This window comes from Colossoma macropomum, unplaced genomic scaffold, assembly GCF_904425465.1.
Source record: "Colossoma macropomum unplaced genomic scaffold, Colossoma_macropomum, whole genome shotgun sequence".
Classification (NCBI taxonomy): domain Eukaryota; kingdom Metazoa; phylum Chordata; class Actinopteri; order Characiformes; family Serrasalmidae; genus Colossoma; species Colossoma macropomum.
In genome coordinates, this window is record NW_023494803.1 from 29,438,967 (window position 1) to 29,456,286 (window position 17,320).

A 17,320-nucleotide genomic window follows, 5' to 3' on the forward strand; every position below is an offset into this window, starting at 1 on the left:
CCAAACATTGTTGCTATGGCCTAGAAAATAAATGTCAAACAGCTGTGCTATAGTATTTTTAGATTTGCTTTTAGGCCCTGGGAGATAGTTATTTTGTCTGAGCACCATGTTAGATGTTAGGCTCGGAATTTCACAGTGTATCCCCCGTGTTCCGGTTCTGTTCTGTGTAATTGCAGGTTACTATTCATATCTAATCTAAGAAACCAGCCTGAGAATGCAGAATAAAGGCCTTTCTTTTCTTTCAATCATGCCCTGCAAATGTGTTGAAAGTAATTCGTAACAGAAAAAAACGTAGTCTGGAAACATGACTGTTTTCCTGGTCTCTGTTTTTCTTTGTTTTTGGTTTCATGTATGTCCGTGACTCTGTCATAACCACTCAGTCCGAAAGAAAATTCCCGGGCAACACTCAGAGTGACTTGACTCTCCTCATTTTCTAATTTGGTAATGATTCAGCTTCCTGGCTGCCTGATGCCTGTCCGAGGCACTTTGGCGTGAGATGGAAGGGTTGGGGGAGCGCGCAAGACATGTAATATTTTTCAGGCGTTACAGTGAGGGCAGCTGAAGCCGCACTGGTCAAGGATGTGATTGGAGGGAATCGTGTAGGCTAACACAGCACGGCCTTCACACATATGGAAGCACTCTGCAGGCTGAGAGGCTAAAGACTGGCAGTCTAAGACAGAAGCTCCTTAAACAGGCCTGGGCTGGAATTAGGAGACGGTATCAACTTTCTGCTGTTGTCATGTTGCACAGGCTGCAATATATAATTAGTGGAGGGAAAAAAATATTTGCAGAACAAGATGTGCCTTATCCAGCATTTTCAATATAAGCACTGTTGGCATTACAACACGAAACAAAACAAAACACAAAAAAAAACACACTGTAGGCTAGTTCTTTCATAGGCGCAAAACCTGGACTAGCCTAGAAGTTCCACTTGTGTCTCTCTATTTGCACTGAATGCTATCAGTGACAGCAGAGTGTACATTTTCGGAAAGAATCTGACGTTATACCAACATCCCTCATATTGTGCTCTCTGTCTGTGTCTTTGTTAGGTAAAGTCCAGTACTCAAATGAAATGGGATGGAAGTCTAATGGTGTATGTGATCAGAGCGGCTCCCGCCCAGCTGAGCGTCTGCAGCAGGTGCTTGGGCATTTGTGCTGCAGGATGTGGCTTTCTCTTGGACTGATTGTTCTAAACAAGAGAAACAGGTCGTCCATGAAAGAGGAAGCAAGGCTCAAGCTGTGTTCAGTGTTTGAAAAGTTCCTCTTGTTACCAGAGCGGCTCGTAAGGTCAGACCTGACGTACTAGGGCAGGACAAGCCGTGTTTATCTGTGTGGGCTGTAGTAAGGGTGGACCATATGATCGTATGTTATCATAATCGTGATAAATTACATCACAATGTGCTTCTCTGAATGTATCTTGAGTATCGTACTCAGTACTTTAAGAACGCTGAACAACTGCATATATCGTAATAAGTGAATAAATAAATATATTTTAAGACCACTTATAGAGAGCCTGTGAACAACAACAATGGGAATGAAACTGCATAGTAACAAGTAGCTGATTGAATGTCATTACGCTTTCATCTTATCCGTTTATTTTTTACAATTATTTGACTTTTTTCTCTTGATTTTTTTTATTACAAATATTAACTTTATCCATTTTTATTAAAGTAATTATTGTATTTTTTTTTGTAGTCCACCTTTTTGCCAGCAGTACACAAGGATATGCAGAAGTTTACATGTCTTTTCCAGGGAACAAACCTTTAGTGCACAGTTTCTGCTTATTTGTTGAGTTTAACATTCTTGAAAAAAATAAAACACAGCATAAAAAGTGCCTTTTACACGAGCCATATGTTGTTTTATTTGTATCATATATGTATTTTTTTCCAATATGTTAAATTCAACAAATAAATAGTAACTGTGTCTTATATTGCGCAGAAGTGTGTTCTCTGTAGAGGATGTGTTCACTTATTTTCACTTAGAAAATCAACAGAACAAGCAATTTGACCAAACGATGCACACAGTGTTTCAAAGTGAAATGATGTCTTTTTGGCCAAAACAATCTGGTACTTTGAGTTTGTGTAGTTCAGTGTGCGTCGCTTCCTGATCAGAACTGTGTCGTTGTTCTGAGACCTCCCCCTGACTGTGATTGGTCCTAATCACAGAGCTATTTGTTCTGACACTGCAATTGGTCCACTGTATGGAGCAAGCTTGTAGCTGTACTGAGACGTACACCTTTTTAAGTATACTTTCAACAGCGTGTTCCATGATTAATTTGATTTTGTGTAGTTCTTTCGTTGTAGTTTTTTGTGTGATGGTATTTATTTGTCCATTTTCCTGAAAAATAATGGTTCTCACAAGGACTTCAGACTCTGGGGAGACTCTATATCAAGCACCTTCCCACATTCGCCTCACAGGGCATCTGTTCCAATCAGTGTGCTTGTCCTAGCCATTTTGTTGTGACTTTTATTTTGGTTTATTTTAGATCGTTTTGTTTTGGAAGTCGGACCGTGCAATTAGAAAGAGGCACGACAGCAGCACAGCGACTGGCCTATCTTTTTAACAGATGGCAGCAGCATGTTTCTGCTCCTTAAGGGTGTGGTTGCAGAACAGTGTGTTTTAATTCACTTGTTAAACCCCTAATGACCAATATGATTGCAAAAGCACTGTGTGTGTCGCTCTAGCTGGGGACATTTTCATGTGAAATTGTTTTATAAACCCACTTTGCACATTTATAAGATTCATTCATTTACCTAAGCACATTCTTGAGATTTACAAGAACAATTTTAGAAAACCAGACTCCATAACAGGAAAAATATAGTTAAACAAGAAAAAAAAAGGTCTGAAAATTCCCCACGGATAGGGTGGTTAAACCAGCCTCTTGAAACGTTTCACCAACAGAAGCTGCGGCCAAATTTAAGTGCTGTTTTTGCATTTTTTCAGACCTACCAATACCAACCATATCCTGTTATTGCAGTAATGGCATCTTTATTGGAGTGTGACTGATATAAGTGAAATGTAGATTTCCTTTTTCTGACCCTGATCAAAACGTATGTCACTCTGAAACATGATTAGGTTTTGCTTGTAGGCCGCAGACAACGTGTGTTACCTTATTAGTGGTATTGACTTGTGACTGAGTGGTCGTGCGGGTGTGGCTTGCTCCCTAATCTTACTATTTGCTGTGGTCGTGTGTTGGTGTACTTGTAGTTATGGTTTGGATTTTGTTGAGCTATTTTTTGTGCAGGCCAGCACGCTGAAAGATTCTCCGCCATTCTTGGTAATGTTCTGAACACAGAATGCACATCTGACAGGCCTGTGCCCAGATGCTCTAATGTAAATGTTGATTCACAACCAGTGGTTTCAGCACCTAAATGGAGCCAAGGTGTCCTGAAAGCCAGCAGCTACCATAGATCACCAGTGATGAGTGGCATGGACCACCTTTTAGATGACTGTCTTTTAGATGGCTTACATGTGACCGACCTTGTTCAACCTTGGTGTTCCACATCAGAAAGTTCCAAAGAGTCAGTGCACTAGCTTTGACTGTAGTGTGTGAGAACGTAAAGGGAGTATTTACTTTTCTGGCTATATCGTGATTGTCATCAGTACGTCTAGAACAAACAGCAACTACATAATTTAAAGCAAACATAGTCTGTAGAAACAACAATAACCAGTGTATAGTAACTGCATAAACAGTAGAGAAAATCAGCTGATTGTATTTTATCCAACTGTGTCATTAACTTATTGTATTAATAATGATGAAAAAGATAATGACTAAAAAAAGAATTTGCACTACTCATAGTTTTCTTAGCCCTGCTTTTGCATTTAGTCTGTTCCAACATGTTTGCAAACCAAAAACAAAATATCGGTAACACCTTCTTTGGATAGTCCACTTTAGATGCTTTGTAGATCCTTAATTTACTTTTAACTTACATTCAACTAAATATCTATTAAATTGACCATAATTTTCTTTAACTCTAAGCCTGGCTCTAATCCTAACCCTAACCTTAACCTCAACCCAAATCCTAAACCCAACCTCACCCTGGTCCTAACCTTGGCCCAAATCCTAACCGTAACCCAACCACTGTTTAGAGTTTCAACAGATAGTTTGCAAACAATTTGAACATCTGTAGATAATCTATAGGGGACTATCGTGGATTATCCATATAAAGTGAGCCAAATATCATGTCTTGTGAGAAAATATTGTGATGTTATAATTTACCATATTTCTTATCTTTAGCTCTCAGCATTTGTTTATATTGATGCAAAAGCATGCCTCTTAATCTCTCTCCTAATACAAGGTGCTTCGATGTGATTAAAACAGAGGGAATGCGCTGGAAAGCCACTGAGCAAGCCATTCTCTTTAGCAGCCATGTTAGAATTCAGTTCAGAGGGTAATGTTGTGCAGGGTTTGGCACAGCATGCTATTTAGAAGAGCCCAGATCAGAGAGGATCAAGGAAAAGGGACCTCGAAAACAAGTTCCTTGGTGCCTCTTCTGGCTTGGGACCATTTTGAAACACTACAGCTGCTCTACTATGTTTGAATTACTGGTGCAATCAGGAGGTGTGTCTCTAGTTTTATTAATACGTCTGTTTTCTGTATGTCTTCAAATATCAATTGTTAGTGTGATGGTGAACCTGAAATGTATTGGTATGTTGGTGAGACTTGTGAACAAGCATATCACGTGGGTAGCTTTTTTACATAACTATATTTTTTATACTAATTGTATACATAATTCTAGTCAGTAGACATCCACAGACTTCTGTTTAAGCCTTATTTTAAGTGCAGTTTAGGAAAGGAGTGTCTCGACTAGATAGACCCCTTGTCAGTTTATTTTGGGAAATGTTGCTGCAAATAGTCTCAGTGTATTCTGGGGAAAAAAACAGAAAAAAACAGATGAACAATGTCAGTGGTCCAAATCCCAGTAATAGTGTTGGCCTATAATATCAGAAAGTGCTGCATTGCATATGGGCAAAAAACAAGAAGAGTCTGATCTGATTCTGTAACAAATACAGCATGAAATATCACAGAATTGCTTGTATCACAACATAATATTAATCTACAAGCAAAGTAAAGTAGGTCACATGGTAATTACAGCAGACACATGTAGCCCAAATGTAACAAATGATGAGGAGCTAGCTAAGGCTTATACTAGAATTACAGTTCTAATGTTTGAAATAATCTTATAATCAACATGGTTTTTCTGAACGAGTAAGAAAAAATAAAAAATAAAAAATAAAAATTTTTCTATATCATTTCATAGACTATACATTTCTTCCTGTTGGGGGCCTGAATGTTTTAGTATGTTTTTAGATGTTGATGTAAATAAAAGCTTTAAAGATTTGTATTTTCTGAAGAACAAAAAATATCAGTATTGGTCAAAACGATTTAGTCTCAGCACTGTGAAAGGTAAAAAAGTGGTATTGTGAAATCTCTAGACGAAAAAGGTAATTGGGGCAACTTGCATCTAAGGTAGGAAGGTAGAAATATAGTGTTGTGGGTCAGACTGGCCCCTGTTGCTAACTAAACAATTTTGATAGATTGAACTGTAATGCTAAAAGATTAAACCAATGTTTTGAGGCCAAAAAGAGGACAAGAAGGGAAAAAAAACCTGACACACTCTCAGATTTAACTCGGACCCTTTTTACACAGAAAATGCCTCTTTATCTCTTTCCAAACACAAGATGCTTTAATATGATTAGAAGAGAGGGAGAAAGCACACATCAGTAATCACTCATTTATCTTCATTATGTGGTGGCAAGCGCAGCAGTAATTTGCAGGTAGCATGTGTTTATGATAAAGGAATCCTCCGGGGGCTTTCTGAGGAGTGCAGCGGGGCTCGCATGTTGTCCAGCACTCAAACCCAGGTGGTTCTCTACATCAGCTTTACCCCAAATGAAAGTGTCCTGTGTGGTTTAAGTCTCCAAAATGGTTAAATATATAATCTGTCTTTTTTGCTGGGGCAGTTCAGCCACCATGAGAGAGCAGTAGCAGTGCTACTTATATGGTGTTTAAATCACCTTTGAAATGAAAAGAATCGGATTGTGAAATTATTACTGGCTGCTGATCAGAATGTTTTTTTTTCTCCATTTACATTAACCCTTAAATGAACATCTGCAGACTTTCTTTCACTTAGGAAAAACTAAATCACGTCCATATACACATTTCTCATGACATGATCTCCGCTGTTGTTCTACATCACTGAAGAGATTTATTGAATCATAAAGGATCTGATATAGGTGATATGAACAAGCCTACAAATTGACGTACTTTAGAGTGTTGAAGCATAATATGTTGGTTGCTAATATTCCTAAACCTGGATACTGTACCGCTCTCGGCTCCTACATGAAACTCCTGTGTTTGAGCAGACAAAGTCAAATAAGCGAACTGTAATAAGTGCTGAAGGTCTCGATATCGCCTGCCAGTGCATTGAAGAAAATAACAAACTCTGCTTTCAGTTATGACTGGGGCCGCTATAACTGTTTATTTTTCTGGACAGTCTCTGCCAATAACATTACGGATTTAAAAAAAAGGCAATTTTACAGCATTTAGGTCTTTTCGCAGAAGAGAAACACTATATGTAGAAGTACATTCATCACTGATTTGCCCCGCAGACTCGAAGGAGCGGTCAGAGAGCCACTGTGGCATGGAGTTCTTCACTTCATTTGTCGGCTGCACAATAAGACAATTTCGTATTTTCATAAACAACAGCCCTTCCCATTACGCAAGCGTGGATCTCAGCATATTTTCTTATGTCTCGCAGCGCTAATTTCCCTGTATCAAAATTCAAGTCTGTTTTGCTGTCCTGTCTGGAGGCTAGCTTCAGCTGTCCCAAAATAGCCCAGGTCCTGCCCAGCCCAACCCCACCCTACTGCTATAAACGCCTCTTAGCCTGGAAAACTCCACAGCGGCCTCAGTCAGAGACACACACTGTAAATCCGCTTCCAAATGGAAAAACCCTGCAGAAAGTGTTAAGGTCCAGACCAAAGCAGACCAAGGTCTCAAAGGCTGAAATTAGATGTACGTGCAGGAAAATTTGTGTTGTGTCTAAACACGTATTCCTGAAGGCAGTTTTCAAAACTGACATCAGCAACTCAGATTTTCATCTACGTCCTATTAAATTCCATTGTAAAGGTCTTGGTGACTGTAAAACAGCATAGAAATACATTAAATAGCCAATGGCTGTCAAGTAGGCAATATGACAATATTTTATCATGATAGGTTACATGACAGTGGGCTTTTCTGAGCATATTGTATATCGTTAGTACTTGAAGAACACTGACTGACTGACTGCATATTTCATTACAAAGATAGTATAAGCACTATTGTTTAATTAGATTTAGTGCAGTACAGTATATGAAACATTAAACAAAAACATCATAGTTTTTATAGTATTTTTTTTAATGTGACACTACCAGGGCTTCTTTCTGTTCCAGCTTACCAAAGCTCAGTAAAGCGAGTATCAGGATATTATTTTCTTGCCTTATCGCCCACCCCTGCTGTCAAGTTCACCAAGAACAACTGAAACCATATGAATTGTTATTTCTGCCACACAGAGCTTCCAGGAGGCTGTAAAGTTTTTGTCCCAGGGTTGTGATGTCAGAGCCCATGTCCTGGTGTTTCAGTCCTCCCTCTCCCTCACTGTGCCCTGTGCGAACACACAACTCCACTTCTCTTGCAAAACCTGTAACAACGTCCATAAGATAAACAACGCTTACCTTACAGAGGTTTATCTTGGGTTTGAAACTGCCTCACTGACTAGTTTCTGTGCTTACATTTGGACAACAGTGCTTGCTGATGGAATCGGGATAAAGCTGCCCGCTTTAACTAACTTAGCCAGGCTAAAGCTTCACGTGCACTTTTTATTTACCTTCAAATAAAATATTATCCTTTAAACTCTGCCCACATGAATGATTCACAAGCTGCAATGCGTCACCATAAAACCTCACACATTTTGGGATTTTGTGAAGGGAAAAAAAAGACAAACGAAACGCAGCTCCCTTTCTCCAGTTGCAGCACTAATTAGATTAAGTCTGTTGAATGAATTGAATCATAATTCTTCTTGGTTAACCCTGAAACCATAGTTTTGGGGATTTTGCGCTTTTTAAAATTAAGAATCATTAAACTGCAGAGTCAGTGTCACCATATAGTGAGTACAAGTAAGGAGCTTTTTTTGAATTAAGTAATTAAGCAGTGCCACAAAATAAGTGCGGTATATTTAACAGAAACCCAGCTCCACTTGCTAGAGGTGCAAATGGACATTTCTTATGAAACCCTGATGGCTGTTGGCTTGTCTGTGTATATGCAGTTTTGTATTAATAATGTCACATATAGGGCTGTCTAGTCAGGTTTATTTGTCTAGTTCTTTTTTACAACAGGTGTTGTAAAAAAGTGTCACAAAGCAGTTTTACAAAAAAAAAAATCTGTGCAAAAATCAGAGACCCTTTTTCAGTGTTCAGTAAAAATATTTAATATATTTAACAGGAAATTGCACAGCCTAAACAATTAAATATAATATCATATTTTGGTAACACTTTACTGTAGGGTACAGTTCATAAGGCTACATGACACCTACATAAGCTTGTCATGACAACTGATATAACCCTACATAAATTGTTTATTAATGCTTATTCCAATTGGCGTCATTCGCTATAAAAGTTACTTTTGCCAATTTTGATCAAAGTAGCCTTTATGACAGATGACGCCTATTGGAATAAGCATTAATAAACATTTATGTAGGTCTATATCAGTTATCATGGCAAGCTTATGTAGGTGTCATGTAGCCTTATGAGCTATACCCTACAGTAGAGTGTTACCTGTATTTTTCAGTACTTAGTGTATGTCATATGCCTTTATAACAGCTTCCATTCTTTTCAGAAGATGCTCTTTAAGTTTTCTAAAGAAATCTGCAAAGATATTTTCCCTGATCTCCTTAGAAGGTGCTTGCATATTCTGCTTCTTACAATCCAAGTAATCCCAAACACATTCAGTGATGTTGAGGTCTGGACTCTGGGGTGGTCGGTCTGTTGTTCTGAGAACACCAGCAGCTTTTTTTGATTTGCAAATTTCCTTCTTTTTTGGTCTATTTCCTTTTCTCAGTAGTGGCTTCTTGACAGCTACACATCCTATCATACTCATAGTGTTGAGTTGTCTTCTCACAGTGGAAGGATGGACAGAAACACCTGTGGATTTTACAGATCTGAAGCAAGAGTGGAGCTGATTTTGTCCTCTCTCTCAAAGATGAAAGCTTTAAGGTATCTGATAGTGACAGTTCTGGAATCTTCAGTTTTGGAATCTTCTGTTTTTTTTTCACATTTGACTTCCGCCTTCCTTATAAAAAGTGCATTATTTTACCAAATCTCCTCTGAAATGTCTTTTGAAACATGAGTAACGTGTACTTAATGGCTGTTTTGCCAGGATGAATGAAGGATGGTCTCTGACTTTTGCACAGTATTGTGTATATATATATATATATATTTCTTTTTTTATTTTATGTATTTTATTTGAACAAAATGTAAAAAAAAAAATGTTGTTGTACGTAACTGATGAATCCTTGGAAAGAGATAAGTCGTAGTAAATCATGCGTCAGTGGGTGATTCAAAGCTTTGTTCTTGTGTTGACTGTAGTTAAAAAGTGTACCGAAACTTTTTATGATCTCAAGAAGCCTTGACCCACACTTATTAAGAGCTTTTGTTTGCGGTAAGGGAAAAAAGGGAAAAAAGTCAGGATTGTCAAATCAGTGTGTTTACCTTCGTCTCGGTGGCCTCGGCGTTTGTGAGTAAGAATGGGTGGCTGGTGACATGGAGAGAGGCAGGAGGAGGCTGTTGCTGCACCGCAAGCTCGTAAACATCGGCGTCCACTGTGCTGCGTGCACTTTGAACTTAAAGCCTGTACCCAAACATCCAGCCCAGTTTAGCAAAGCAGTTGTGCTCTGGCAAGCTTTTGTTTAGCATCTTTTGTGCAGACTGACTCGCACTGCCTGTTGAAGTAAACAGACAGGGGCCACGAGCCAAATCAATGATTCTGCTCAGATCAACATGCCGGGGATTATGTACTTCTGAACTGTGCTCATGTCGTCTACTACTGTGTAGGAAACAGTCCTCTTATTAGCCTGGAGTGAAGGGAGAAGAGCCAGGCTCGCATGGCGCATGTTCACAATTACAGTCCTGTTTATTGCTCCATGTATTTGATGCTCTTGCGTTGTTTGTTGTTGTTTTCCCACTTTTCTGTCTCTGTATTTGCTTTGCATGAAAGTGTTTTGATCAGACGTTGAAAATTAACTCCGTCCAGCTCCATAAAAGTGCACTTTATTTTGGACGAGAGAAGGAGTTGAAACAACAGGAAAATTGTTTCTCATTTTTGCGGATATGAAAATGATTGATCACTGTCCAGCCTGCAAACTCCTATATGGTCAGACTGTTGTCTCGCTAGTTTCCTGGACAGACCTAAAATGCTTTGTGACTAAACAAATGGAATATATTATACAACTGGAGTAAATTACTGATTTTCCTCTGGAAGTGATTTGGATTAAAATACATTTATGTGAAGCAAAGAAATGAAACAGGGATGTAATAAAAGTTAATTGACAGGGTCATGGTTGAGATACCCAGTATCCAGATGTATAGGACCATTTTTCAAGAGTAGGTGATTGTGTTCTTTTATTCATCACCGAAACAAAGAAAGGGGAAAAAAAATGAGTTGATGGTTCTTAATGATATTTGTTGTCTTACCAGAGAGTCACGGCATCTAATGTGAACCATTGTAGTTTACATCACGGGGCAAACGTTTCATGGACGGCTTCTTCTTGAAAATTTAAGATTAAAAATGATGCTGGCTGGCCTCACTCAGTCTCGTCTGACTGTATAAATGGAAAATTCATAAAATGAGGTCATGATTATTAATTTTTTATCTGAGAGTGATGCACTTAGCCGTAAACTGTGATGCAGTTTCATAAGAAAGACTGACCTTTTGTGTGGGAGAATTTAATTCTGCCCTTGTAGTTAAATTAAAGTAAATCATTTGTTACGCGTCACTAAAGAATTCAGACCAATGCCATTAGTACATTTAGCCTCATATTCTAAGTGTCAAGCTTCTCATGGTAGTTTTCGTCGTCTTCTCTCTTAAACGGAGAGAGTCTGTGGCCGTTCAGTGGTTTGCACTTCTATTGGATAAAACCACTGTGTCGATATTAAGCACACTGAATGTGGGAAGCTTTGGCAGGCACAGTGTGGGAAAAGCTGTGAATAAAGGCGTGTAGAATTTGTAAACAGCACTCTGGCAGTGAGTACGTTTATGCCGAGTAGCTCTGCTTATTTGGGGGGTATGTAGCCAGCTGATTGATATGAATTTTTATTAGTGATGCATTGATCACCCACAGTTTAAAGAAGATATAACTAGTATGGTAAGACAACAGATCTGTAATATTGATTTCAGCTACATTTTGCACAGAAACACCTGAATTTGCTGCATTTTCACTGTAAAATAAAAGGTAAAGGGTATGTTCACTGGGATCAAACCCAGATATTTCCCTTTGTTTATAATTACAAGGAGTGATAGCTTCAGTGCTGAGAAATTTGCCCACTCTTTTGTAGCTTCTTACTGTACTAAAATTGTTCTCTTTTAAAAATGGGAAACTAATAGTACAGTAAAATGTGTCTTTAAATGTTTTGTGTTCACCCAGAAAACATCTACAGATCATTCAGAAAAAAAATAGAAGCACAAACTCCTGCTTTTGTTGAGGATGTAGCAAATGTGGAAATACAAAATAAACAGTGTACTTAGTGGTATTTTGTCTGTGTATTTATTTATTTATTTGCTAAATTATTTATACTGCAAGTTTCCTGTTTCCAGTTGTGTCATTGGGCCATGGTAGTTTTACTGATACTAAAGCTATTGATATTGTAGTGTACTGTATTGTATTATATGGTGCATTGCTATACATCATGGGAAACAACAATTTTAACTAGAAAAGGAAAGTTTGTGATCAAACTTGAAGTTGGCCTGACAAAGCCAGCTAATAACACTTCAACACCAACTCCCCACTACAGATATACTATCACCTGGAAATGTGATAATAGACCTTGATTAGCTGTCCTTGATTAGCTGAATGTGGTGTGTTAGAATTGGGCTGGAGGTGAAACCTGGAGGAACGCAGATCTCCACAGGGAGGGATGTTAACCCCTGGTGTAAACCTTTCTTGTGAACATGGAAAAACAGTGCAGATAAGTAGCCTTTTAGCAGTACAAGAAATGAACATTTTAGATATATAAGTTTCTTTTAATTAAAACCTCTCCCCCGAATGCTCGAGTGAGTGTTTAGTCGCTTTAGGATAGTCAAATGGCTCTTTGTAAGTGGTTTGTAGTGTTCTGAGTGTTTGTGGTTTTTGTTGCAGGTATGCTCTGGGTGATTCTAGGAGACCACTGCACGAGACCGCCGCCCTGGTGGAGGACATAGTGCACACCCAGCTCATTAACCTGGTAAGTCAGGGGAAAATGCTATTTTAATGATGGAAGAATGGTTCAGTGTTCATAGGCCTGTATAATATGGAAAACTGCAATATTCCTTGAAACATGTTAAAGAGAATATATTCCTCACCTTTCCTGATTTTCCCCCTGAAGTCCACTTATAACAAATTGTATCCCTTAAAATTAAACAGCCTGATTTTGTTACTGTGCCTTTAAGACTGATATACGTAAATGTCCTCTGTTCTGATTGGCTGCCCACTATTGCATCTCATTCGAAAAGCAGTCCAGGCTGAAAGGCTCCTAATGACTTTTTACATGATTATAGGCCCTTTTAAAAACGCATTGATAAATAAATAATGTGGCATAGATTGGCTTGCATCGTTTTGACCAAAATAATTAGCTTTTTTTGGATTCCATGAATACTGTCATTCAGGCAAACACCCACATGTGGAGCTGTGATTGTGTCAAGATGGTTACAGTAAAAGCATGCTGTGATTAGCTAGAGGGCTCATTTGCATATTACAGCCTTCTGTGATACCAGCATCTCAAAGCCGACATAATGATAACAATTAACGGTATAGTGCGCGGCTCTGGGTTAAAACGTGCAGTTTTCCACACCAGCTCTAAAATTCTGTTGTTTTTCTTTATTTATTTTTTTAATTGACCAATTTTTTTGGAGAACTGCATTTGTTTTTTTTTTTGTTTGTTTTTCTTTTCAAAGGGCTGGCAGTAGCACATTTTATGAGAACAATTGGCATGACACCCTATAGCTGATGCATGGTATGACAAAGCCTTTAGACATTTGCATCTGGGAAATGGTTTAAGGGAGATGTGTAATTAAGTATAAATAGTCGTAGCTCAGGCCACCTCCTTTCCCTGCTGCTCTACACTGAGCACTCAAAAATGTCAGCCTCCTCCCACACTTTCCCAGCAGTCCTGCCCTCTGCGTCTGAGCTCACAGCCGCTCCAGACCCTCAACCGAGATACGAGAAATGGACAAAGTTAAGTAAATAACTACGCTTTCAAAGCCAGTAGCTTTCATTGCTTGGATAAACACCATTATGCCCCTACTTACACCTTGTCATGCATTTACCACCAACAAATGAAAACACTGATTGTGACAGCCTGCAGTTTCCCTTCATCAAAGAACCAACAAATGAGGCAACAACTTTTGTTTATGCAGTGAATATCATCAGGCGCAGGAATAACGAGGCTTATAGTATATTTGAGTAATGGTTTGACAAGTTTTTCTGGTCTCTGACACTGTGTGATGTCCTGTTATCTATAAAAATAGGCAAAGGTACACGCTTAAAAATTATGGTTCTTCAAGGGTTCTTTAGTAAAGAAAATGGTTCCATATAGAACCATGAACACTCAAAGAACCCTTGGCTAAAGCATCCTTTGCATCATGAAAGGGTTCTTTAGATTGATATAGATGGTGCTATATAGAAGCTTTTCGAAAAGGGTTCTATATAGCACCCAAAGGGTTCTTCTATTGTAACAAGCTTGTCATTGTAACAGTAGAAGAACCCTTTTAGGTGCTATATAGAACCCTTTTCAAAAAGGTTGTATCACATTGTCCATCTGTATCACATTGTCCATCAATCTGAAGAACCCTTTCATGATGCAAAGAACCCTTTAAGCATGCAAAAGGTTCTTTGAGTGTTCATGGTTCTGTATAGAACCATTTTTTTTACTACAGAACCCTTGAAGAATCATCAAAAAGACCAAAAAATTAACTTTTTTCTGGCTTGAGGCTTGAACGCCACCAGTTTTGGCCAGCAACTTGTGGTTGTCATGTCACAGCACTTGAGTGCTTCTGATTGGTCTAACTCATCTAGAGGATGTTCACAAGCTTTGTGGTTTTGGGTTAAATTTCTCCACTTAAAACTTATGACGACAGTGTTGATAATGTAGGCTGTAATTGAAACTGCAGCTCTTGCTGTTGGAAGATTGCAGTGTTTTGATTTTATAAAACAATTAATCTCTTAGCCCTACTTGTTAGCTACATTAACTTTGTAACTTGTAGAAAACTAAAGAAGTGAACTTCGGCCACCAAACATGTCTTGGCTGATTAACTACATTTGGAGTAAGTGAAAAAATTCTGTAAATTTGCCAAACTTTTTCTCTTTAAACCAGGGCTGCCCAAAGAGTGACCCACAAGCCTAAGCTGACCCTTGAGGACATTTGATTTGGTCCACCAGAAAGTTGCCCTCAACATATTTTTATACTCTGTATAACTTAACTCATATTTTTATACTCTGTATAGCTTACATAATGTATTTTTTATGTACTATAGTAACAAGATATAATGTAAAAAAAAAAAAAAGTTAAAAACCTGATTTGAAACCAGTCCTACTTCTTCATTTCTATATTGCTTTGTTTTCTGGCCCTGGGTCCATCTCAGACATTGTGCTTTTGACCCTCCAAGGCAAAAAGCTTAGGCACTAATGATGGTGTCAGTGGGATTGGTGTTCTTCAAAGGGTCCGCTAGTTTGTATACCCTCAAAGAGTTATCTGTGAGGGGCCATATAGGCAACTGTGACACACGCTGTAGGTTTAACCTTTCACCCCATAACTCCACAGTGCTCTGCCTGGCTACGAGGAGAAAAGTAGCTCTTAACATTCATTGTTTTGACCTTTAGCCCGTTGAGTCAGAGGGCTCTTAAATCAGGCGGTCTCCTGTGTGTGTGCGCTCCTGGGAGAGACAGTAGCCCCTCCGTTCCCCTTTTCAGCTGCAGGCCCAGCGCTCTGGCTCCATCCTTCATTTATGCTCTCCCAATTCTTAAACACACAGTAGCTATTTCTGCGACTCTATTGTATGTGTTTTGTGTGGTCTTTACTGTTTTTCCTCTCCGAGCCAAACCCAGTATGGTTATTGAAGTTGTCACAGAAAAGCAGAGTTAACATGAACATGTCTTGCAGCACCAGGCCCATGCCATATCAAACATAATATTTGTGCAGCTTTTTCTTCTCCCGCTGCTGTACCAGGGAGAATTTTTGGGGCATCGATTTGTGCCGTTTGAATGGAACTGAACAGCAAGCTTAACCAGCGTGATTTTGCATGGTCTTTTGTAAGGCGGCAGAATGAATGGTTTATTAATCATGACTGTGATTAAGGATGTGCACAGATACTCAAAGACTCGGTTAAAGACAGAGAAGACGGGAAGACAGAGAAAACATACAGGCTAATTCAGTGAAATGTGACAGTTTTGCTCATATTTATAAGTAAGTATTTTATGTTATACTTGTTGCTGCATTAGCTACCATAGCAACAAACACAACGCAGTTCCCTCACAAGAGGTGGCACCTTTCTGGTGATGTCACCACGCAGCCTCATTACTTAGGAGGAGTCTTCATAGGACACTCCTTCCGAGGACCTGCCTTACCTCAGCTGCAGCCTAGGCTTTGGAACGCACCTATTAAGTCCAACCAAGGTAAATGATTTTCTAGGGCTAAGACAATAAGAAATTTTACAAAAAATAATAAATCGGGACAAAATTAAATATAAATATATATATTTCCATTATTTTAAACCACAGATATTTTAGTTGCAGAGCCTCCAATGCACAGCACTGCTGCAGAGCTCATCTGAGTTGATGATGATTTTTTTTTTTTTAACAGAATGGGTCGTGACCCAGTGTTTGTGGCTTGGAGAAAAATGATAACTTTGCTAACATTACTACTGGAGGAATCAGTTTCTTCTTCCTCTTTATCTCCTTCCACTAAGTTTTTAATACAAAGTGCATTAAAGCCAGAGTTTTAGTGAGTTAAAAATTCACTATTTAAAATCCTTAACTCGAAAAAGACCCTAAAGATGACTAAACATTAAACTGTCAATGAGAAAAAAAAAGGTTTCCTATGTGTAGCAGTGCACCAGCCTTACAGTCAGTCATGGTGCAACTCATGCTGCATGAGTAGATTAAGTAAAACTAGGACTGGAATTTCAGATCATGAATTGAAATGCAGAATGCTCAAACAATAAATTCTACCAGCTTCATTGTTATATTATTGGTAAATTGCTAAGTGGTCCCAGTCCTATAATTTTAGGAAAAATTACGCGGGCCACTCTTTAACCATGTCACTGTTGATTCCTTGGCGTGTTTTAAAATATCTAAAGGCATATCTCAGTCACAATATGTAGCAATATAATCACAGCTAATACTTTGTCCATATGATGCAGCTCTAGTTTCCAGGGTCATTCAGTTTTTGGACCCCATCATAATTTCTACTATGGAGATTAGTGGAACCTATTTGAAGTTGGGCTCATCTGTTTCCCCATAGCCCTACAGAAAGAGCAGCTGCCACCCAGGCCTCGAGGAGCAAGCCGCCTTCTTTTACCTCACATCCGGAAGTGCGCGGTCTTGTCTTGTTCACTTAATGCATTAATGTTAACTGTCATCTGCTTGCCCCATATTTTCTGACAGTGACCAGCGCCAGACAGATTTATAGATCTGCTGGCTTTCAATCAGATGCACCAGAAAAGGTCTGCATATTGTAAATCGCAGCACTAAAAAAACTATTGTGGAGCCCACTTGCCAAGCATAAAAAGCCAGGACAGCCTAAAGTAATTTACGGACGGCTCCCTGAGGATGTATAACTCTGTTCTGTACGTCTGAGACTGCGTGGAGCACAGCAAGTTAAAGGCAAGCGTGATAAAGCTGTAAAACACACCCCTCGCAGTGTGGTATAGAAGAGGCCTCTCATGGAGAATCATATGAAATTCATTGTCAGCGTAAAGAGCTGCCACGTTTTTATTTATTATTATCGTTATTTTTTACTCTTTTATTTCCTTTCATCCCTTTATAACTGCCTTGAGACTGCCTGTCTTTGCATCCACACTATCTTAACGTCTCTT

General features: G+C 38.8%; 1 protein-coding gene across 4 annotated transcripts in view; it reads left to right on the forward strand.

Moving 5' to 3' along the window:
* Window positions 1-17,320, forward strand: part of supt3h (SPT3 homolog, SAGA and STAGA complex component) — a 110,503-nt gene that overhangs the window by 36,170 nt on the left and 57,013 nt on the right. For all 4 annotated transcript variants that reach the window (XM_036593343.1, XM_036593347.1, XM_036593345.1 and 1 more), the window contains one exon: window positions 12,390-12,474. In XM_036593343.1, coding sequence (XP_036449236.1) covers window positions 12,390-12,474 — 85 coding nt within the window. The remainder of the gene's footprint in view (window positions 1-12,389; window positions 12,475-17,320) is intronic.